Source organism: Microtus pennsylvanicus, chromosome 11 (assembly GCF_037038515.1).
Source record: "Microtus pennsylvanicus isolate mMicPen1 chromosome 11, mMicPen1.hap1, whole genome shotgun sequence".
In the NCBI taxonomy this organism is placed as follows: Eukaryota; Metazoa; Chordata; class Mammalia; order Rodentia; family Cricetidae; genus Microtus; species Microtus pennsylvanicus.
Window position 1 is genome coordinate 87449449 of NC_134589.1, and position 24037 is coordinate 87473485.

General features: G+C 52.1%; 1 protein-coding gene across 1 annotated transcript in view; it reads right to left on the bottom strand.

Moving 5' to 3' along the window:
• Positions 1 to 24037, bottom strand: part of Stk10 (serine/threonine kinase 10) — a 94424-nt gene that overhangs the window by 56661 nt on the left and 13726 nt on the right. The window contains exon 2 of the mRNA XM_075941364.1: positions 15129 to 15293. Within this exon, the coding sequence (XP_075797479.1) occupies positions 15129 to 15293 (165 nt within the window). The remainder of the gene's footprint in view (positions 1 to 15128; positions 15294 to 24037) is intronic.

Consider the following 24037-nt stretch of genomic DNA (forward strand, 5'->3'; position numbering starts at 1 on the left):
GCAGAGGCAGGTGGATCTCTATAAGTTCGAAGCCAGCCTGGTCTACAAGAGCTAGTTTCAAGACCGTTAGGACTGTTATACAGAGAAACTCTGTCTTGAAAACACCAATGTGTGTGTGTCTGTGTGTGTGTGTGTGTCTGTGTGTGTCTGTGTATGTGGCTATCCACTGCTGCCTACAGGCTCACCACCAGCTGCTGTCTACAGGCTCAGCACCCGCTGCCGCCTATAGGCTCACCACCCGCTGTTGTCAAAGGCTAGGGAATTCTACCAAGTCCTAAAAAAATCTTTTATACAAATGGAAAAACTGAGCATCAGGTTCACAGGGATTTTAAGGAGCCCTCAGCAGTCAAAACAACCTTAAAAAAAGGAGACCACAACTAGAAGTCTCACATTTTCTGAACTTCATCTCAGCTAGAAGGTTAAGAATCTAGAAGCCTTACACTTTTAAAACATAATACAATGCTGCACAAATTGATACAATCTGGTAATGGCACAAAACAAACAGCCCAGAAACAATCCCTCATATATATGGTCCAGAGACAGTCAGTTGGGCTGTCAACCCTGAGTATGGTCTTCTCAACAAATGGGGTTGGAAAACTGGACACCCACAGGGAGAGAAAGAAACCAGACTCTTACTTTACACAAACAGTAATAGAGAGTGCATGAAAAGTTGGATATAAGCAGAAACTGTGCAGGGCCTGAGAGAAGGCAACAAGAGAAGCTTCATGCCACTAGTCTTGACAGTGACTTCACAGACTTGACATCAGACACATAGGTGCCGTGACCACGAAAGACCAGATGGGCCTGTCTGATGCGGACACTTCTGTGGAACAGAGGACACAGGGTAGAAGGTGGCCTACAGCCCAGGGACACACCTGCAACCACACCACTTCCTAACAGGCTCATCTCCAGATGACACAATGAGTTCCTAGAAGCCAGAAGCAAAGGAAACTCCAACAGCCTAACCAAGACTGGCCAGGACAGGAAGGGACACATCTCTGAAGACAAGTGTATAAGCAAACATGTCCTAAACACCAGCAAAGTCTGTCTGTCACACTGCTGTTAGCAGAGACAGTGCTATCAGGTGCTGTTGAGGGGACACAAAGGGAGCCCTGGTCCACTTCCAGAGAGGACACAGTGGTGTGGCTGCTATAGAACACAGCATGGAGTTGTAAGGCAACCAGAATTCAAGAGGCAGGGAGAGGCAGGAAATTTGAGTTGAAGGCCATCTTGGGGTTTCTCAAGAAGCTATACAACATCTGGGCATTTATCTAAAAGGATTGAAACCAGGGTCCCAAAGAGCGGTGAATACTTCCGTGCTCCCTGAAGCACCATCCAGAAAAGGCAAGGTGTGAAAGCAAGCTCTGTGTGCACGACAGATGCGTGACACATGTGGAGTGAGTGGTTCACACACCAGAACTGCTGGCTTCTAAGAAGAGAGGAAAAGTCTGCACTATGGCGGAAGACAAGCGTGAGGGAGAGAAACCAGCAGCAGGAAGACACTGCCGACTCATTGATGCCAGGGGCCCAGGACTAAAAACACAGATCCCAGAGCAGAGCCAGCTGCCCAGCTGCAGACAGGGGGCCACTGATAAATGGACACAGAACTCCAGTTACTCAAGCTGACCGGCTCTGGAGCCCGTTGGCCACACTGTAGCAACAATTTACAATGTATTCTATGCTTAAAATTGTGTTAAGAGGTTGGTTCTCAGCCGGGCAGTGGTGGAACAGGCCTTTAATCCCAGCACTCAGGCGGCAGAGGTGGACAGATCTCTGTGAGTTCGAGGCCAGCCTGGTCTACAAGAGCTAGGGCTAGTTCCAGGACAGGCTCCAAAGAAAGAAAAGAAAAGAAAAAAGAGGTGATCTCTCTTCCTCAAATAGACTCTTGAAAAAAACAAGGAGGTATGGAGACATGGCTCAGTTAGTAAGGTGTATGTGGTACAAACATGAAGTCACAAGTTCAGATCCCCAGAATCCACATAAAAAACTGGGAGATGGAGACAGAAGGATCCGTGGAGCTTGCTGTCTAAGTCAGTCTAGAACAATCAGTGAGCTCCATGTTTGGGAGAGAGTGAGACACTGTCTGAAAAAATAAGGTGTGTGAGTTGGGGGCGGGGTAAAGGAAGAGGACCGAAGTTGACCTCTGGCCTTCATAAGCATGTGCACAGAAAAATACAAACACACACTCACACATATGCCAAGAAAGTAAAACAAGAGCAAGCAAAGATGGGCCTCCACACATGGATGCAGGTGGTAATTCTAGCCAGGAAGGCTTTGCTGTCCGTGCCCCCCTTGCTGGAGGGCAACACAGCTGGTCTCCTTCCTCAGTACCTAGGAGATCCTTGTTTCCTTGGCGACCACTACTTGAAGGCACCTGATGGGGGATATAACAGCAGCCTGGAGTCACCCGCTTCCTTGTGTGGCTGAAGGCCAAGGAAACTGGAAACCACCGTGGCCCACGCTGCCCTTGGTTAGGCTAAGCAGCTGTCTGGGGCCAGGCTCTGGGGCTTCTGGGCTCCACTGCTCTGGCCATTTGTGAATGGAATGGAGATCCATGGGACTTTGGCCCTGCACCAGGCGCCATTTCAGCAACAATGACAGAACAGGGCAAGGGCGGTGAGAGGCCACCCCTGCCTCATTGCCTTGTACATTCCTGGACAATGTAACCACTGGCAGAACACCCTAACACCCAGGGGTCACTCTAGAAGACACCCTGCCTTCCCAGACAGCACTCTCTCTCTCTGCCCTGAGCTGTGTATGCGAAGCAGCAGGAACTGTTCAGGCCTGAGGGACCCAGAAATGCAAGTTCTCACACCTCCACCACACCCCCTTCCCTGCTCGATGCTGACCCCCAGCAGCTGGCCAGCTAACAGCGAGTGCCGAGTGTGTGGGCACCCACATACAACATCACTCCATCCCAGCTTTCAGACTGGCTAACTCGGGAACCTCAGTTTCCCCTTCCATGACACCGAGCACAGATGGAGTGCTTCTCTCTGACGCCATCCCCTAAGCAAGGCTCTTCATGGACAATCACTCTTCAGAAGATTCCCTGGCAGAGGCTGGCATCGGGGCAGGGACCCAGTACATATGCCACCTGCTATGATCAGAATTAGGTGATATTTTATTCCCATTTTAGATATGGGGACCTGAATCTCAAAGTCAGGTCACGCATACGGTAAGCGGCAGAGCCAGAACCAGGATGGGGGCGAGATGGGGTCTGTAAGAGATCTAGTGAGCATCAATCCCCCTCCTCTGCCTCAAGGAGGAAGCCACAGGAAGCTTGAGTCACAGACCCTGGGTCAGTGAGAGATGGGTCCCTTGGCCTCTTGGCTCTAACCCTTGGGCCCTCCCATTCTACACAGGGATTGAGCAGGCTGCTCACTCAGAGATAAGAGGTCAGGATGTCCCAGGTCAGATAAGAGTGGCCTGGCCACCCCAGGGCTTAGGCATTAACTTTTACAGCACCCGGACAGCCCCGCCAGGTACTGCCACAGCCCTAACTAAACCCAGAGACAACTGAGTCACACACAGTCCAGAGGTAAACCACCACCCTGCTGACCTGCAGGTCTCTGGGCTTCAATACTCCACCCCTGGCCTTTCCTGAGGCCATTACCATATACTGGCAAGACATAAAAAACTCAGCTGACCAAGACCAAGTGTGAAACTCTTGAGGCCACTGGCATTCCACAAGCTACCTTAACCCTTTCTCTGCAGGAGCCTCTATTTCCCTACCTGGAAAACGACCCTTTGCAGCATCAACAGTGTAGGTCTCCGTGTGATTAGAGTCACTGTATCGCAGAACAAGCAGCTTTGTTGGTGAAAGCTGGGTGGTGTTACCCACTTGCAGGGCCTGGGCCTTGTACAACTGTCCAACAGTCTGTGGGAATCTGGCCAGAACCCAAAGGGTAGAAATCTATCTACCTATGCTCACGTCCCTTACTGAATGGTGTCGCGTCTACACAGAACCCACACATCCTCCCACATGCTTTAAAGACTCTGGAGAGTGACAGCACCTAATTCAATGGAAATGCCGGGTAAATGGCTCTTCCCTTGTACCATTCAGGCAACACTGACTAGGAACGCTGTCTCTCTCTGTGTTCAGTACAGACAATGCAGAACCCGTAGGCACCGAGGGCTAGCTGCGTACGATTAACAAGTGTTAGCTGGATGACTTTAAGACATCCAGAAATTAGGGCAGAAACAATGCCCTGGGGCTGTGCTAAGCATTTTATTAAACATTCAAAGCCACAAGTAGTCATTCTTAACCATGCTGTATAGACAAGAATACCAAGGTTTGCAGGGTAAGTGACTGAAGAATCGGGAATAAACTCAAGCTGACATTACTCTAAGACATGGGACAGCCGAACCCTCCGGCCAGCCACGAACAAGCTACCTTTTCCTCTCTGGGCCCATTTCTCCCTGAAGAAGCAGGGCTAGTAACTGTAGCTAGACCCTAGGTCAAGGGTTGGGGGTCTTCAGACTCTCCAACACAGTGCAGAAGACAGAAGCTCATAGTTAGTCAACCTAAGCCTGAAGGAGGAAGTCAAAAAAAAAAAAAAAGAAAAAGCAAGAGTCAACATAAACCCAGCCCAGTCATCAGCTGCAGAACCTCCCCACCTCCAAGCATCGCCAAACAATGCGGCCATTGAGGAGGGCGCCTACACCCACTAGGCTTCCTAGGACCAGCCTTGTTCCTCCATGCCAGTTCCACCCACCACCTTGCAGCAAGCTTGGGTTAGGAATCCAGCTTTCCCTGGTCCTGGCAGCCTTGGAATGAGGCCTGAGTCAGAGGCAGTAACCCTGGTTCTTGAATGCCTGCAGGGGTGGAGGTGGCAGCTCTTCCCATAGCCACCCCCACTCCATGCCCTTACTCAAAGGTGCTTGCCCAGGCCCAAGGCATCACTCAGATGGCACTGGGGTGACTCAAGAGCAAGAATGCCTCACCCCGCTCCTAGGTGGACTCTCCCAGAGGTTAGGGATCCCGGACTCAGGCTCAGAGTCCCCAGGGCTGGAGCCCTGGCCACTGTGCAGGAAATGTGAAGTCAGGGCTGGGCTTAAGCTCTCTAGGGAGGAACAAGGGAGTCCCTTTTCTACAGGAGGATTTGGTTTGGCTGACCAGCTGGCTAGTCACCATTTCATAGGTTAGCCAAGAATAGTGCTGGGCCCAGAAAGGAACCAGCCAGTGCTATTCGCAGGCATAGCCACCAAGGACTCAAGACAAGGACTTGGAACCCTTCAGACAGGGCACGCAGGACAAGAGCCGTATCAAGATTGTAGCAGGCTCCTGTCACAACCGACAACATATTTTTTTTACTTTATCATACTTATTTTATTATGGTTAATATGCTTTTCCATGATGACTAGTGAGGCCGGGAATTTTATATACCCGTTGGCCACAAGCATGTCTTTTTTTTTTCAAAGCTCCTCCCTCTTTTCAATTGTACTCCAGGAGCTTGGCCCAGTGGTTAGCTGTGGATCTCTGCATCTGCTTCCGTCTATTCCTGGATGAGGGTTCTAGCTTCTCTGGGGTTGTGGGTTGTAGGATGGTTATCCTTTGCTTTATGTCTGGTATCCACTTATGAGTGAGTACAGACTACATTTGTCTTTCTGGGTCCAGGCTACCTCACTCAGGATGATTTTTTTCTAGTTCCATCCATTTGCCTGCAAATTTCAAGATGTCATTGTTTTTTTTTTTTTTTTACCGCTGAGTAGTACTCCATTGTGTAAATGTACCACATTGTCTCTATCCATTCCTCCGTTGAGGGGCACCTAGGTTGTTTCCAGTTCTACCAGCCGTCTTTTTGCCACCACATGCAGAAACCTCCTCACAGAGATTCCTGCATTCAGGGGGTCTAGTCTGGTCCTGTGCAGCTTCTGCCGCTATCACTGACTACATAGTTTACTGAAGGTTTCATAGCACTGAGTCCCTGAGAGGCAGGGTTGTCACCAGAGACAGGAGGTGACCACGGGGCAGTAGGCACAACAAGCTGGTACCACCTGCCAGCTCACGGAGCGGGAGAAGTAGTGCCAGGGTCCTGGGTCCCACCAGTGAATGACAACGGACTACGCAGTTTTTGCACACCTTCCCACGTCACACAGTCTTCACAGAGCCAAAGCATCTATGTGGCCAGGGTGTGCTGGGGCCTCCACCGGGAGCATGCAGCTCTGCCCCTAACTCAGCTCAGAAACTGCAGCCTCATCTGTCAAGCTTGGGTAACCGCAGCACCAACCTATCTGGATGCCTAGTGTTCGGCAAGGACACCAAATGCAGCTCTGCCAGCAACACCAGAGCTGCAGTCACTACAGGACACTCGCAGCAACCAGCCCAACTCCAAACAGGTATCCCCTGCACCTACAACTTCCTGACCCATTATGATTGCCTCTGTGTGTAAGCCAATGCCGGCTAGATGAAGAATGGCCCCGCCTGCTAGGGGTGGGGGTGGGCATCAATCCCGTGAGACCAGCCTGTGGAATGCAGAACCCACACAAGTGCTTTCATAATGGGGCAGAGGTCACAAGAGCCACAGAGCAAAGGTTCTCTCGGGGACAACCCTGCTGAGGCCTCCTGGGAGGGCAGCAGGGGAGTGGCCAGCAAAAAGGAGACGCCCCAAAATACAGAACAGAAGCAGTAAACATTGGCCCTGCTTCCTGCCTTGAACTGCGATGGGTCCTTGTCAGGTCCAGGAGCCCTGGTAGAATGAGGGCAGGTAGGCTCGGTTCTGCATGGGACCCTTAGGGCTAGAGCCACAACCCTGAGGCAAGTCAGATGTCTGGGTGCTCCTGCATAAGGTGCTGTCTAGGGAAGGTTCATGCTAATTCTGAGGCTGGGGCAGCTAGGCTCGCCCTTTCTAGGGGAAGCTACACACTCCAAGGCCAGCATAATCCTAGAGAAAGCAAGGCCCACAGGACCTACTCTGCTCTGCCTCTTAAGCTTCTCCTGCCTTTCACAATGTTACCCCTGGGACTCAATCCCAGCCAGCACTAGAATCCTCAGGGGACAAACTTCATCTGAACCACAGCACCCTCCCTGAGTCTCCAGGAGCCCATGTGTAAGATGGGGGTGGCAGAAGGAAATGCACCTGCCTCAGAGGACAGAGGGGCCTGTGTAACCACAGCACAGAGACAGAGAGAGAGAGAGAGAGAGAGAGCCAGTCAGAGACACAAATGGTAAGCAGAAGTTAGTGACTATCAGGGAGCCCAGGAGGAGCAGGCCCTCAGAGCCCATGCCCAGGGGTCACACACCCTGAGAAGGACTGCCCTGGCCATTCAGATGGCTAAGGATTCAGAATTAAGAATTACAATAACAAATAGGGGGTGGAGGCACAGGCCTTTAATCCCGCACTCTGGAGGCAGAGGCAGGTGGATCTCTGTGAGTTCAAGGCCAGCCTGGTCTACAGAGTGAGTTCCAGGACAGCCAGGTCTTTTACACAGGGAAACACTGTTTCAGGGGGGAAAAGGTACAATAATAGAAGGGGCAGGCTCATTCAACAACAGAAGAGGTGGGCTCAAAGGCACAGACCCAGCTGCCCAGGGAGGGGGACACTTCTTGCCAGGTCATTGTGTCAGGGGAAGAAATTAGAGACCTTGAGGGTGGGGATGGGAGGCAGAAGTGTCCTTGTCTAGAGGCACGAGTCCTAGGGGTCACTCAGGCCTCAGGACTCCAACCCAGCACACCCTGAGCTGCACGGTGTGTCTTCCTCTTTAATTGACTCCTTTTACGTCTTTCATAACACGGGCTATACTACGGACTGCAGCAGGTATAGTGTTGATCACCTAGGATCCTTTATCACTCTTTGTATTTAGAATGTTCAAAGTCCCCTGCTAGTGATTCTGAACCACGTGCAGACACGCACACACGCACACACATTCCCTTGCTGGAACTCCCCAAGGCAGGCCTCCTAGCTTCTGTGCATCCCGGCCTGAGGAACAAGCCCTGTGGGAGGAAATGGCTCTCGGTGCTCTCTTCTGGAAATACATCCTCTTAGTCACCTCTACTCACTTCGGCTTTGGTAAAAATGTAGAATGAAGACTATTTCATTTCCTCTCAGTTCCACCCTAAGAGAGTCGGTGCAGGCCGACAGTCGAGGATCCTCAGGTCTGTGGCTACCTGCAGGCACATCCCAGTCTCGGGATGTGTATCTGAGGGCACGGGTGGCCTGTGGCATGGACCACAGGTACCAGTCTGTGTCCTAGTGCCACAAAAGGCAGGTGTCTCCCCACCACGGTGGCAAAAGGCTGTGGGAGGGAGGGACTGTTGGCTCTCACCCAGGACCATCTGGACAGGGACACTTGGCAACATCTGGAGACAACTTGGGATGTTGTAACTTGGAAGGAAGGTATCCTGGCATTACTGGGTAGAGGCGAGGGATGGCGTCAAGCCGGCCATACCCAGGACAGCCCAGCAAGGCTCACCTGTTCCAAACTGCCCAATGCCGAGAGCAAGAAACCTGGTGCAGACTAAACAGTCTCAAAAACCCAGGTCCTACTCTGGGGCCACGTGGGAAGGAGTAGGCAAGTGGCTTCCAGCAGCTAGTCTCCACTCTTCCCACACGATGTCTGTGGTGGTTTCATCAAGAGAGGACGCCACAGCTAAAAACCCGGGGTTCACAATGAGTAAGGAGAAGTGGGCTCCAAGGTGGGAGAGACCGCAAGCATGGTGACCAGGCTCTGCCTGTCCACTACTCAGTGACACATACAACAGGTCACTCTGGTCCTTCACCACCCCACCTCAAGCAAGAAGTCCTCGTGACCCGGTGAGGCTTGGTCTGCCCAGATGTCCTTACCACAAGACCATCCCCCACGGGGAGCCTGGCAGGAGGGCGGAAGTGTCACCTTGCACTGAGGCTGCGCATGGCCCTCCCAGGGGACCTTCCCTGGGGCAGGACCCAGACCAAGGCTTCATTAGGGCAAAGGGCTCGGCCACAACAGAACACCTTTGTTTTATTTCCATGGCAGCGGACCCAGTTTTCCTCTTAAGGTGGTGATATGAAAGCTTCTTTTTAAATAAGCGCACTTAATATCTGAAAAAGTGAGATTGTCATTTTGAAAGCCACAAGTGTTGGGGCTGGGAAGACGGCTCAATTGGCCTGCCAGGCAAGTGTGAGGGTATCCTAGCACTCACAGAAGAAGCTGGGTACGGTGGTACACACACCCGCAGTTCCAGCGCAGGACAAGTGTCGACGATCAGATCCCTGGAGCTCAGAGGCTGGCCAGCCCAACAGAATCAATGAAACCCAGGTTCTGTGAAAAATGCTGCCTCAAAGTTAAGGTGGGAAGTGACTGAGAAAGGCGCGCAATATTGACCCCTGGCCTCCACACACGTGTGCGTGGTGGGATGAATGGGCTACTTTAGTGTTAGCTGTTCTCCCTGCCGTGAGGCTCTCTCACTGCGGAATTCCTAGCCCCTAAACCGGTGCTACTGTGGACAAGTCAGTCCCATTTCATTTCACTCTGGGCCAGACTCCAGTCAAGGTAGCGTCTGCCTGGTCCTCCATGGCACCTGCCTCAGGGCCTCTGAATTTCTGACTGTTGCTACTACCAAATTTGCAGAGGTCTGCCTCCACCTAGCTTTCTGGGATCAGTTGAAATGTCCCCGCCCTTTCTCTGGAGGGAGGTTTTCTCCTTCTCTATTGCAGGCCCTGGCTCCTGACCACACTCCAGAAACCTACGTCCAGGGCACTTCCTCCCTGGACTTGCTCTACCTCACTTTCCACTCGCTCAAGTCCTCCCACTCACGTCTGTGTTTCAGAGTGTGTTCTGGAAGAACGTGACCTCACTTTGTGGGACAGTAGGTAGAGGGCTCACACTGCTGTGAGAAGGGTCCATCCACCTGTGCGGGATACAGGAGCTTGGCGGACAGTCAGCTCCTCTACGCCCATTCCCAGGAGCAGCCCCGTCTGGTTCTGTTACACACCTACATGGGAAAGCATGCTCCTGAGACCACACGGGAAGCTTGGGCCTCAAGACACCCCACAGAGGTGACACCACAGCCAGTGTGGCCTCCAGCCTTCAATCTCAGAACCACATGGCTTTTCGCCTTGCTTCTCTCCAACTCCTATGCATCCTGTAAGACACAGTTCAAAAAAATGTCTCTTCCCCTGGTGTGGTCCATGATCCACATCACATCCTTAGGCTTCCGACAAGAAGCCTGAGCTGCTTCCCGACAAGACTCAAAGCTTTACCTCTTGCCCCCAAAGCTGACACAGAATGTACTTCCCCTGAGCAAAACTGCAACTGGGTTGCCAAGGCCGAAAATAGATATTTTCAAACTTCAACCAGCATGACTCACCTAGAAGGCGCTCAAACTACAGGCTGCGAGGCAGCACCCTGTTTATGACGGGGAGGGCCAGGTGAGGCTCCATCACCGACATGACTGATAGTTCCAGGAGGAGCTGAGCCTACTGGTCTAAAGGCTGACCATGATAAAATCAGATTAAAACCTTCACTTTGGCATCCAGGCCTTGCACAACATGGCCTCCGATTATTGTACCAGCTGCACCTCTCCCCAGGGGCTGCCCCACTCCAAGAACAGCAATGACTCTATGAACTGAAGTTCCCTACACCGAACATTCCATAAAAACGGACCAACGGACTGGAATGTCAGTGAACGGGGAAGTTTGAATGCTGCAGAGACAAATTATCTTAGGCCGTCTTGGCCCCATTAAAAAGCCATTCGTTGCCCACCTCTGTGTATGACTTAATATCCTGAGATTACTACGTGAGCCCTTTTAGAATGCATAAACAGGTCCCTCGCTGTCATCAATCCAAAAGCTAAGAACTGTCAGGCAGCATCTAGGGCTATAAGAGAAATTTCTCCAATTTGCTGTAATTGATTACCTGAGGTTCCCACCAATGTGTGGATGGTGGATAGGAGGGATGGATGGAGTGATGGGGGATGGAGAGGGATGGATGGAGTGATGCGGGATGGGGAGGGATGGACGAATGGAGTGATGGGGGATGGGGAGGGATGAATGGATGGAGTGATGGGGGATGGGGAGGGATGGACGGACGAAGTGATGGGGGATGGGGAGAGAGGGATGGATGGAGTGATGGGGGATGGGGAGGGATGGACGAATGGAGTGATGGGGGATGGGGAGGGAGGGATGGAGTGATGGGGGATGGGGAGGGATGGATGGAGTGATGGGGATGGGGAGGGAGGGATGGAGTGATGGGGATGGGGAGGGAGGGATGGAGTGATGGGGGATGGGGAGGGAGGGATGGAGTGATGGGGGATGGGGAGGGAGGGATGGAGTGATGGGGGATGGGGAGAGAGGGATGGATGGAGTGATGGGGGATGGGGAGGGAGGGATGGATGGAGTGATGGGGGATGGGGAGGGAGGGATGGAGTGATGGGGGATGGGGAGGGAGGGATGGAGTGATGGGGGATGGGGAGAGATGGATGGAGTGATGGGGGATGGGGAGGGAGGGATGGAGTGATGGGGGACGGGGAGAGATGGATGGAGTGATGGGGGATGGGAAAGGATGGAAGGACAGAGTGGTAGGGGATGGGGAGGGATGGATGGACGGAGTGATGGGGGATGGGAAGAGATGGACGGACGGAGTGATGGGGGATGGGGAGAGATGGACGGACGGAGTGATGGGGGATGGGGAGGGATGGATGGACGGAGTGATGGGGGATGGGGAGAGATGGACAGAGAGATGGTGATGTGATGGTGGGTAGGGTATCTCAACTAAAAGGGCAAAGGCACAGTAGCAGGCATGGCACCCTAACTTATTTTAAAACTCTATGTATGAAAACATACAGAAAATACATTTTGAATGAGTGGGTCCTCTGGCAAAAGAAAAATTCAAACAGCTTTCATTTTTTGCTTTTCCATATGTTCCCATTATTCTTCAGTTACTACCCAAGTGACATCAGCCATTTCTTCTTTCTCTAATCGTTTAAAAACAATTATTATTATTACTCATAGACAAAAATCTATGTCCTGCCTGGTCCCAGGATTGTTCAGTACCAAAGAAACACACAGAAGCTTATATTAATTGTAATCTGTTTGGCCTATTAGCTCAGGCTTATTATTAACTAGCCCTTATAATGTAAATTAACCCATAATCCTTGTCTATGTTTAGCCACGTGGCTTGGTACCTTTTCTCTACAAGGCATTCTCACTTGCTTCCTCTGCCTCTGGCTGGTGGTGGCATGGACCTAGAAACTTCTGTCTACAAATACTACTACTACCACTATCATCATCATTATCATTATTATCTGTGTGCAAATGCGCATGCCACGGTGGACATGTGGAGGTCAGAGGACAACTTGAGAGTCACTCCTTTCCTATCCATATTGAGCTCTGGGGACTGAACTCAGGTCCCCAGATTCGCACAGCAAGCACCATCCAGCCCTGAAAAACCAGTTTTCAAAGCAGCTCCAGGACACAGCTGAAGTCTGCTGCTCATCTGTTGTTATTGTCTGTTGACTGAAACCCTGAAACAAACACAACAACAATAAACACAGCAGAAAGCGGCTCCGAGAATCAAGACGGAGGAAACATAAAGTCTGGCTTCGTCCTCCTTGGCCCTTTGGCTCTGAGCAGGAGGCTCGCCTCTCTGTGCCTCTGTCTCTTCCTCTGGAAAAGGGAGACCAACTAGTGACTCTTCCTGTCCTGCCCCACCCCCGGGGTCCCAGGTGACAGGGGACAAACAGGGTTTTAGAAGCTGAAGTTGGCTATGTAGATTTTATTTCACCACTTCTGACCAAGGGGCTCCCCCAAGAGATGCTCAAACAGTAAAACGAAAGATAAAAGCAACAGGGTGGAGTCCAGGGGTGGGGGGGATTGATGGGGACAGAGTCCAGGGTGGGGGGTGGGGGAACAGCAAGTGAATGGGAACAGAGACTTAGGGGTGCAGCAAGTAACAGGGACAGAGCCTGAGGTAGACAGCAAGTCATGGGGACAAAAGCCAGGGGAGGCCAGCAAGTGACAGAGGACATAGCCTGGGGTCTCCCCTGTTACTGGGGACAAAAGCCAGGGACAAAGCATGGGGGGTGGGCAGCAAGTGACAGGGGCCAGAGCTCTGGAGGGGAATAGCAAGTGACAGAGGGCATAGCCTGGGGTGGGGGAGCAGCAGATGACAGTTGTGGGGGGGGTGACAAGTGACAGGGCACAGAGCCTGGGGGGCCAGCAAGTGATGGGGACAGAGCCCTGGAGGGGGGAATAGCAAGAGACAGGATGGGGGATGGGGCTGGGGGGATAGCAAATAATAGGGGACAGAGCCCTGGGGAGGCAGCAAATGACAGGGGACAGAACCCTGGGTAGGAGGAGCTATGCCATGGCCTATGTATGTCCCCCAAGAATTCAGGCACTGGAAGCATGGTCCCCAGCGTGGCGATATTAATGGGAGGTGACATCACCTTTAAGAGGGAAGATTCATCATGAAGTCACAGAGACAGGCCCTAGGAGAGGACTGAGGAGGAAGGAGCTCTCTGGCTCCCAATATCACCAGGAGATTTTCTTCAACAAAACCCTCCATGATTCCCACTGACCTGAGCCCAGCCAACCTTCGCACCACAGTCCAGAACCGCCAGAACTGTGTGACAACTAGTTGTCTTGTGTTCAAGAAGCCCCTCCTCGGGCACCTCACAGAAATGGGCACCAGACTAACTCAACGTGGGAAGGCCAAGTCCCTGTCCCTTGGCCACTGGCTTCCTCCTGCCTGCGAGGTGAGAGAGCAAGGGGCCTAGTAAACTCTACCTTTTCCTAAGCAGCCAGATCTCTTTCTCCAGGGAACCAGGTTTCTCCACTTAGCAGGAGTAAGTCAAGCGTTCTGTCAATATAAAGCCAAGACTACTGCCCACTGGGCATGGAAAATGGCAAAGCACCCCTGGCCAACAGCAAGCTCCCCAGTGTTCTGAGACCCGACTAGACATGGAAAACCCTCCAAACACACCAACAAACCACAGCAGTGTGCGCCTTGCCTAAAACATCCCTTTCCGATCAGTACACGCTTCTAAACTGCCCTCCCAGCCGCAGTGGCAAGACCTGGGCTCACATAGCCCCAGTCATGGCTGAGATGCTTGGCACCTGAGGACCCTCAGCCACATCTCCAAATGTCTGCAAGATTCTGATGCTGCCAGATGCACCAAAATTTACTTGAGATGTTTCTTACAACACATCACTTCATTTCCTTGGTGTCCAGATTTTGGAGGGGTATTATTTACATAAGTGTATGCATGTATATACATGTATATGGGACACACATACATATATGTGTGTATATATATATATGCTACTGGGCTGGAGATGTAGCTCAGTGGTAGAGCACTTGCCTAGCATACACAAGGCCCTGGTCTCTCTCTTCTCTCTCTCTCTCTCTCTCTCTCTCTCTCTCTCTCTCTCTCTCATGCATGTGCAAGAGAGACTTGGCAGGAAACAAGTTTAGCCAGAAGCACATTCCAGGGCATCTGGATTTTGTCAACTGAACGGTGTCACCATGAGGCAAGCTGATGACAGGATTACAGGCAAGGCTGCCTCATCCTATGCAGCCAGCGAGGTCCCAGGACCCTTGCAGATACCAGGGGTGATGGTTAGGAGGGACAAACAGGGAAGTGGGAGAGCTGTGAGTCCTGCAGATGACACCAAGGTCAGCACTCAGATGCCCTGTCCACACCAGGCCTCTGGGCGTTCGTTCAGAATTCACCCACTTAATCCTGGAGCGTTCCGTGCCCAAGGTAGCACGAGATGAGAATTCCTTATCGGGTGCCATGTTAAGGCTCAAGAGGACCTCAGACCTAATCCACACCCAGGTTTACTAGGGGAGCTGCCCCAAGCCTCCCCGGCCGACGATATAACGTCTGAAATGCTCTGAGCAGGAGCAGCACCCTCTGGACTGTGTCGGATTTCTAGATGAGGGATGCTCACTCTCCATTCACAGAGGGTTAGCAACGGTCCAGCCTTGTTCGTATGCTACAGCACAGCACTCAAGGACAGAACGGACTTTTGGGATACCTCTGCTTCTGTGGCCTCAGCCTGAGTACGGGAAGTGGGGTGAATGTGAGAAGGGGAGGCCGAGGACTCAGCAGAAGACTTCATCTTCTCCCTCCTGCAGCCCTGACCCACACCGCAGACGCAGGGTCAGCATGGTGGGCATTGGGGCCCAGGCCGGCGCACTCTTACCCACAGCTTCCCGTCATAGTAATAGGCCCCCAGGAGCTTCACGATGTATGGGTGGTCGCAGGTGGCCAGGATCTCAATCTCCACAATGTAGTCTTCCAGCTCCTCCTCACTCTTGGTCTCGATGACTTTGGCGGCTGCCAAGGCACCGGTTTCCTTGTTTTTGGCCTGCAAAATAGAGATACGGGCGATTACAAGGCAGGCAGGGCAGAAGGCTTCCCGGCCCTCCATACAGTGTAAAAACAGAGGTGGATATCCAGGGGTCTGAGACACTGACCAGACACACCTTCAACGGTGCCCAGGGCACACACGATATCGCCACAGGGGAGCTCAGACCAGAAAGAACATTCTATGTGCTTAGTAAGATATAGCCATACCATGGGAAACATACAAGAACAGGCTAGTGCATACACACATACACACGGACACACACACACAAATAAAAAGAAAGAAAAAGAACAAAAAGTCTGAGAGAACCTATTCCTGACAGCCGGCCAGGAAAAGCCTGAAACAGAGGACTCGTGAACATTGACACTATGTACTATTTAAGGTTCGTGTGTGTGTGTATGTATTCATGTGGGGGGTATGTGCATGTATTCATGTGGGGGGGCATGTGTATGTATTCATGTGGGGAGTATGTGCATGTATTCATGTGGGGGGTATGTGTATGTATTCATGTGGGGGTATGTGTATGTATTCATGTGGGGGGTATGTGCATGTATTCATGTGGGGGGTATGTGCATGTATTCATGTGTGTGTATGGTGTATGTGGGGATGCCTCTGTGTGGGGGGGTCATGTGCCTATGGGGGGGTTATGTGCCTGTGGGGGGGTCATGTGTATGTGTATGTGGGGGGGAGTTGTCCCACATGCATCGAAGTAAACTGCCCCCTGGCTACATGCCACCTGGGCAGACCACTGCTTCTTATCTGCCGAGAAAGAGTGAAGGCTTTCCTAGGACGGCACAGTCAGGATTCTTAACAGGAGCTGCTGAGGACGTGGAAGGGAGAACTGGAACGGGGCAGGACAGCAGTGGAGCACCCAGAGACCAGCACAGACGCTGCAGTCCTGCTACGGGTTCAGAGCCAGAGGGAGCCAGAAGTGGGGATCCAGCTCGTCAGCTAACACATACATGCAATAGGCTGCTCTCCCACCATGATGCCAAAACAGTAACAAATGAGCCCTGAGAATGCTGTTCTCTGGGGCTGGAGAAATGGCTCAGTCGTTAAGTCCTGGGTTCGATTCCCAGCACCCACACAGTGGCTCACAACCATCCATAATTCCACGGGAGGGGGATTCAGTGCCCTCTTCTGGCCTTCTTGGGCACTGCATAAGAAATAAAGGTTGGGGTTGGAGAGATTTAAAGCATGGGCTGCTCTTCCAGAGGTCTTGAGTTCAATTCTCAGCAACCACATGGTGGCACAAAACTATCTATAATGAGACCTAGAGCATGCAGGCACAACACTGTATACATAATAAATTTTAAAAAAAACTTTGAAAAAAGAAATAAAGGTTAAAAATATGAAAGAAAGGAAGAAAGAAGAAAGAAAATAAATGCTGGTCTCTAAGTGAAACAAGCCAGGCACAAAAGCTAAATACTTTATGATTTCATCTAACCGACCCAAAGTGGTCAGTGACAGACAGAAACAGAGGCTACCAGGACTGCAGGGGTGGGGTTCCACTATGGGATCCACTTATTGTTGGAGATGATTTTAAAATAAACAAATAAAAAACCTTGAGCCAGACATGGTGACACAGGCCATGAATCCCAGCACTCGGGAGGCAGAGGCAGGCAGATCTCTGTGAGTCTAAGGCCAGCCTGGTCTACTAGAGCTAGCTGCAGGACAGGCTCCAAAGCTACAGAGAAACCCTGTCTCGGAAAACTAATAAAAGGCTGCGTTCAGTGTTGACGGAGGACACTGATGACACAGCCGTGGGCACCAGCAGCTGCTTTTCCACAAGCACAGGGGCACTGGGTACCCCAGGGCCGTGCTTTCTGGAGGGCGCTGTGCCTCCGCCCACTCTGACCTCTGACCTTAGCTGACAACAGTTCTTCCCGTGCATCTCCAGCCCCTGGATGACAGTACGCATTCACCCACAGGGCCAGGGCACAGCAACGCGCAGCTCAGATCCCCACAGTGAAGGTGAGAAGCAAAGCCAAATTCAGAGAGGTGCCTGGACACTGCAGCAGGGTCTCTACCTTCTCTAGGGCAGCGGTTCTCAACCGTCCTAGTGCTGCGACCCATTAATAGAGTTCCTCATGTTGTGGCGACCCCCGGCCGTAAAGTTATTTTTGTTGCTACTTCATAGCTGTAATTTTGCTACTGTTATGAATCGCAATGAATCTGTTTTCTGTTGGTCTTAGGCAACTCCTATGAAAGTGTCTCAAAGGGGTCACGGCCCACAGGTTGAGAACCTCTGCTCTAGACTATTCAAAACCCAGTGCTGAGAAGCCTCTGTAACCTGATGACCCTTGCTATGCCTCAGGTAAGACCCACACAGGTGACACTCAACAGCTACCCTCTCCCTGGCCTCAAGGATTTATGTCTGAATGAAGAGGTGCCACCTACCCTGCTGAGAGGGACTAGTGACTGTTTACGATGGGCGTGGCCCCAGAAGGCAGGCACCAACCTTAGAAGGAACCTTTGAGAAGGAAGTGGCGGGGAGGATGCAAACAGGCGTTTTTGCTGTCTATTCTCAGTTTGGGTTCTCCTAAGCTGCCAAGAGCTCCGCCCCACGCCCCTGCAGTGATTAGGGCAGGTGGTTTCCGGGGTGGGGGGGTGAGGAACTTGGGGGGAGACAGACAGGGCTAGCTTACCCTGGGCCCACACTTCTTAGGTGCGCTAACCTAGTTTACTATCTCAACCATCCTCCAGGGCGGTGCAGTTAGGCAGGCAGACTGAGGCAAAGTCCCAAGAGCAGAGTAGCATGTGGTCCTGGGCCTCTGGAAGGCTGCTCCCAAGCCTGCACGCTCCCACTAACCAGTCTTCCTCCAAAGTGTTTTTCAGACCAAAGGTCATGAGACCTTCAGCACCCAGCCCAGGAGCCCAGGTCAGTAGGATGTGTGTGTTGGGGTGGGGGGGTGTCCCTTTTCCCCTCCATTCAGTTTTGAGTGCTTGTTCAGAACACCTTAAAAATCCACTAGATGAGCAGCTAGAGTCTCTCTCTTTTAGAAGAGAAGTTAGGCACCTCTGGGCCTTTGGAGAGGCAGAGAGGAAGGGTGAGGCCTTTTGGGGTGGCAGATGGAAGGTCAGGTGACCACAGCACCTCCTCAACCACAATGAGCAAGGCAAAACCACCCGTTCACCACCACCTTTTGGAGCCGAGGGTTCTGGAGAAGGCTGAGTGTCACCTTGAAACAGAGATGTTTTCCTGTAGATGTGGGGGTGGGAAGGTTTTCCAGGAGTGCACAGATCTGCTTTGCCCACACTGTAAACGCAGCGCTGACCGAAGGGCCGAGCCTTCAGCAAGGAGCCAGTGTCAGCACCAAGACTGCCCAGTCAGTGCCCGCTGCCTCACTCAGATTTCAGAAGCCAGAGTCCACCAGGGAGGGGCTATGCGGTCACTGTGCCAAAAACAAATTCCTTAAGAGTCTGGCTGGGGCAACAATCCAGTCCCAAAAGGCAGCAGAGAATGTTGCAACAGCAATGATTAAAAAAAAAAAAAAAAAAAAAAAAAAGGCCAGTCAGTGCTGACCACTGCCACTCCTCAGGCCTGGAAGGCAAATACCATTCTCAGGCAACAGAGGAGGAAGCTACAATTCGGACATCGGACAGGCGTGTGACTTTTGAAGGCCCCATCTGTCACAAGCCTGTCTGCTCCTCAGGAACTAACGACAAGCACAGCTAGCCCCAAGCACTCACAGCAAGGGGGGCTTGACAGGTGCAGACACTGAGGCAGGCACTGGCTACATGCGTACTCCCTAGATGGCAGACTGGGGCCTGGAAAGGAGAGGATGGAGGTACTTGGTTCAAAGAGCTTCCTGGAGGCTGCCTGTTTGCGAGTCTGTCTGTCTTTCTGTTTTATGTAGAGGAAAATGGATGATCAGGTGTAGCACCGATGATCAGTTTGTAGCAACAACTGTTTGGGAGGCAGGAGGATCAGTTGAGCCCAGGAGTTCAAGCCCATCATGGCCAACAGAGTGAGACACCCATAAAAAGAGAAACCGTGTGTTCAGAAGGGTGAAGCCAAGTCCAAAGTCATGTGTGTTTTAAAGACCTTGAATCGAACTGCTTTCTAGAGTTGCCTATACAGTCAGCATGAGTCCTGCCTGGACCTCCATTTTTTCCTCTGTATAGGTGGAGGGTGAGGCATGATGCCCAAGCTCTCTCTGTGCTATGGGGAGAGGCTGGAGGGAGGGGTGAACTTCTGAACAAATGAGGTGCTCTAGGAGGCGAACAGGCGGGCTTCCCATAAACACACAGCATCAAGGCTTCCTTCCATCTCACCAGTACCGAGGCCAGGCCAGGGATGAGGGGGATTCCCCAGGCACACTGGTGACTGGCGGTCTCTAACCTTGGAGCCCACACCCTTGAAAGCCAACACAGTGGCGACTTGTGTTTTCTGGCCCAGACAGTCTGTGGGAACAATCCTCCCCGTTGTGACCGCCTGGGGCCCAGCCTAGAGGAGGTGGGGCCATCCTCCCAGCCCAGCCAAGAACTCTGTCCCACCCCAGGGGTGCAGCAAGCCAGTTCAGAAGCTGGGGGATCACTGAGATCTGGAAGCATGGAAGTCAGCAGAGGACCCAGACCCTTCCCTTCTCTGGCCGCCAGATGACCACTTGGTCCCCTCCCTTCCCAGGAAATGGCTGATATCCCAGAATGCAGCCAGGCCTTCAGCCATAGCTTTGAAAACTAAGTCCTTGATTCCCATTCTCCAGATGGGGAAACTGTGTCCACATACACAGACACACACACACACACACACACACACGAACGCAGAAACCCATGCCTGAGCACAAAGATGGAAGGAGAATAGGGTGCAGAAGACATGGGCCTCAGAGTCTCTGCAGCTGCCTGGAAGGGTCCTGGGGCACCCCATTCCCACTGTTCACGCAAAACTCTACTGTCTCTGGGAACTGCTTCACTCTCAGTCCGAGAATCCAGAAGGGCTGACCCCTCCCTGGCTTAGCTGCACATCCAGGCCCAAGTAGTCAGAGGCAAGCTTTGTCCCAGCTACAGGTTCAGGGTCGGGCATATGACCCAAGACAGGCAAATTGTCCCTGAATGGTTTCTTGTCTGTTTTTGGAGTTTTCTTTATTATTATTATTTGCATTTTCTTAAGATTACCAGCAAAGCAGCTTTCTCTTTCTCTGGGGTAGCTACACTGGCAGAGTGGAAAAGTGGAGAACTGTGGGTATCGCCCCCACCTTCCTGGCTCCTGTGCTAAGGCTCAGACCTAAGGCTCATGCATGCTAGACAAGGGCTCTACACTGAATTATGTCCCTAGTCCTGCATTTTAGCCAGTCTAAGGTGGGTTTCGGTTTTTGGCATGTGTATGGTATGTCTGCATGTGTTTGCATGTGTATGTTTGTACATGCATGCAAAGGCCTGAGGCTGATGCTGGGTGTCTTTCTACATCACTCAGAGCTCATGGCTTTGGCTCATCTAGCCACTTTGCCCCACAGGATTGCCTGGCTCCAACTCCCATAGGTTGGGATTACGGGCTTTTCCATGGGTGGTGTGAACCAAACTCTGACCGCCATCTTACAGAGTGCTTACGCTGAGCCATCTCCCCAGCCTGAATTTATTATTCATTATTGATGCTGGGGACTGGACCCGAGGCCTCCACATTCTAGGCAAGCATCCTACCATCGACCTATCCCCATGCAGGAGAATCCACCTTGTCACTTCTGTAGACAGTCCGCCAGAGAGTAAAGACAAGGCAGAAGCCGGGCCCACAGAGGGAGGAGCCAGAGTTCGGAGGGTCACAACACCAGAGCCAGCTCCTCATGGTGCTACTCTTAGGTTTCTGAGTTCCCTGGGGACTCAGGTCATTTTTCTACCAAAAGGGAAATGAGTCTCCCATCCAGGGATGTACCCACAGAGAGCAGGCATTATAGAAGGGTTTCAGCACCAACCACACGTGTAACGAGGGCCATCTCCACTGCCACCCTGACCAGAGAGGGACATTCACAAGATGCCCAAGAGACCTGAGATCTGGGGACCAAAGTGGCAAGTATGACCAAGACCACAGGGAAACTGAAACCACGGACTGTCCTGCCAAAAGAACCCTCTATACACGTATTAAAGAATTAAGAATGCTCTGTACATGTATTAAATTAGCAAAAGCAGGCAATAATGACCAGATGCCGGCGGCTGGGTAGTATAGCACTCCTCATTACAGGCGAGAATATAAACAGCTTCGGTCTCTCAGAAGCAAGAACTGGCCACAGCTGCTCTGTTTTGTTTTGTTGTGTTTGAGACAGGTTTAAAATACCCTTTAAGCCTATTATCCCTCATTTCTGGGAATTTAGAGCCAAGAAATAATTCAAGAAAGACAACAAAAGAGCCATACAGGATCACACTCGTAGCCCATAACAACGGAAATGAGGTAGGAGCAGCCTAAATGCTCAATGGTGAGAAAACTATTAAATTGCTTTAATGGGACATTAGCAACCCTCGAGCACAGTAAGTGAACAATCCAGCGACGAGGAAAACCAGCTAAGCCGTCAGAGTGACACAACAGGGGGATGAAATTGCCCTTGGGAAGCGTGCATGCCTACAGACAGAGAGGAGCTGAGGACAGGCCGCGGAGAACAAGCGGTTTCCCTCCAGTGCCAGCTGGCAATTACACACAGGAGTCCCCGCTGAGGGTCAGAGGGTGGAAAGGCGTCTCCTGCACAGGTGAGCACTTGCCCAGACCAGGCCGTGCCCGGTCTTATAGGCTGGCAGAGGCAGCCAGCCAGAGCTGCGCTGTCCAGATGGCTGTGCTCACTACCTAGGGAGGTCGAAATGAAGAGGAATAAAGCGAAGTGAAACTTGAGTTCCTCGGTGGCATTTGCCATGTGCCGAGTGCTTACTGACCGAGAAGAGGCGGCTGCCATACTGAACACAGCAGACGAGCAGAGCAGCCTCACATCTGCAGAAAGTTCTGGCGGATACTACACGCAGGCTTGAACTCCCATCCCTCAAGTAGAAAATGTCCTCTCGGAGGTGAGAGAATCTGGAAAAGGCTTCTTTTCCAGAAAGAGAAAAGGAGATAGAGTTGGTCCAGACATTCCCACCCCTAGACACACAGCCATTGCTGAGATCTCCTAGCAACCTGGCTAGGCCTCAGGGTGTAAGGAAAGGATTCCAGCTGACCCGTCCAGGAAAGTCTATGTGTGGATAATGGCTCAAATCTGGAGCAGGCAAGGCTAAAGGTTTCAACTTTCCTGTCTCTGGATGCTCAGTGGCTATGCTAGGCATTCGTCAAAGGAGGTTCGGGCCACTGGAACCGGCGGGTCTTGGTCTGTGTCATACACAGGGTATAGGAAACGGTGCTGAGTGCTGCCAATCACAGGAGGGCTTTGGTTCAGAGAGTGGGGAGAGGGGTCTGGCTCTGGAGGGACCAGGGATCCTAGAGGCTACTGTACAGCAGAGGGGGGACAGGAGAGAGACTGCAAGCCCAGCAAGCAGGAGCAGGCAGGGAAAAACACCCAAGGGCTCTGCCATCTGGGAGTGGCAGCCTTATGGCCTCAGCATAAGTCCCACAGTAGGTCTTCAGAGACAGGACACTGAGCACTGGCCTTAGCCCAGCACAGGCCCAAGAGAGACAGATGTAAATCGCCTACTTCTATAGGAAAGGAAAAAAATGACCAGAGAGAGCAAGAAACCTTTCCCAGGTCACATAGCTATAAAGTGGCTGTTGGGACTTGAACTCAGGTCTGGCTCTCTGCCCAGGTCTTTACCTTAGTAGACACCACCTCCAGGGTCTCTATCCCAATGGCACTGGACCCTGATCCCCTTCATCTCCTGCCTCACTGCCTACAAGCACACACACTGAGGGTGAAGCCTCGGGGGCTCCCTGAAGCCGACCAGAAACAGCCTGAGCTCCCTGGCCAGCACTTCATCCCACGAGCCCTTGTTAGTGCTGCCAGTACAGGCTGCTGGTGCCGTGGTCATGTGCAACCAAGACCTGAGCTGACTGTGAGCTCTGAAAGGCCAAGCCCATGTCTGATTCCCCACAGAGCCTGGCACAGAACATCCAGGAATGGGGCGGGGAGAACAGGGAGGGAGCCTTGAAGACAGATGCGAGGGAAGATGGATGGATGGGTGGATGAGTTGGTGGGCGGACGGATGTAAATGAGTGGTGTGGTGGTTTGGATTAGAAAGGCCATTACAGGCTCACACATTAGAATGCCTGGTTCCCAGTAAGTGGAACTATTCGGGAAGGATTAGGAGGTGTGGCCTTGTTGGAGGAGGTGTGTCACTGGGGGTGGGCTTCAAGGTTTCAAAAGCCCATGCCATTCCCAGGTAGCTCCCTCTAGCTCTGCCTCATGCTTGTGGATCAGATGCAAGCTCTTAGCTATTGCTCCAGTAGTATACTGCCTGCCTGTGGCCATGCTTCTGCCGCGATGATCACTGACTCTAAGCGCCTGCAACTGTAAGTCCCTGACAAATTTCTTCTTTTATAAGTGGCCTTGGACAATGTGTCTCTTCATAGAAATAGAAAAGTAGCCAAGACAGGTGTGTAGGAGGGTGGCTAAGCAGACAGGTGCGCAGGAGGGTGGCTAAGCAGACAGGTGCGCAGGAGGGTGGCTAAGCAGACAGGTGGGCACGAGGGTGGCTAAGCAGACAGGTGGGCACGAGGGTGGCTAAGCAGACAGGTGGGCACGAGGGTGGCTAAGCAGACAGATGGGAAGGAGGGTGGCTAAGCAGACAGGTGGGAAGGAGGGTGGCTAAGCGGACAGGTGGGAAGGAGGGTGGCTAAG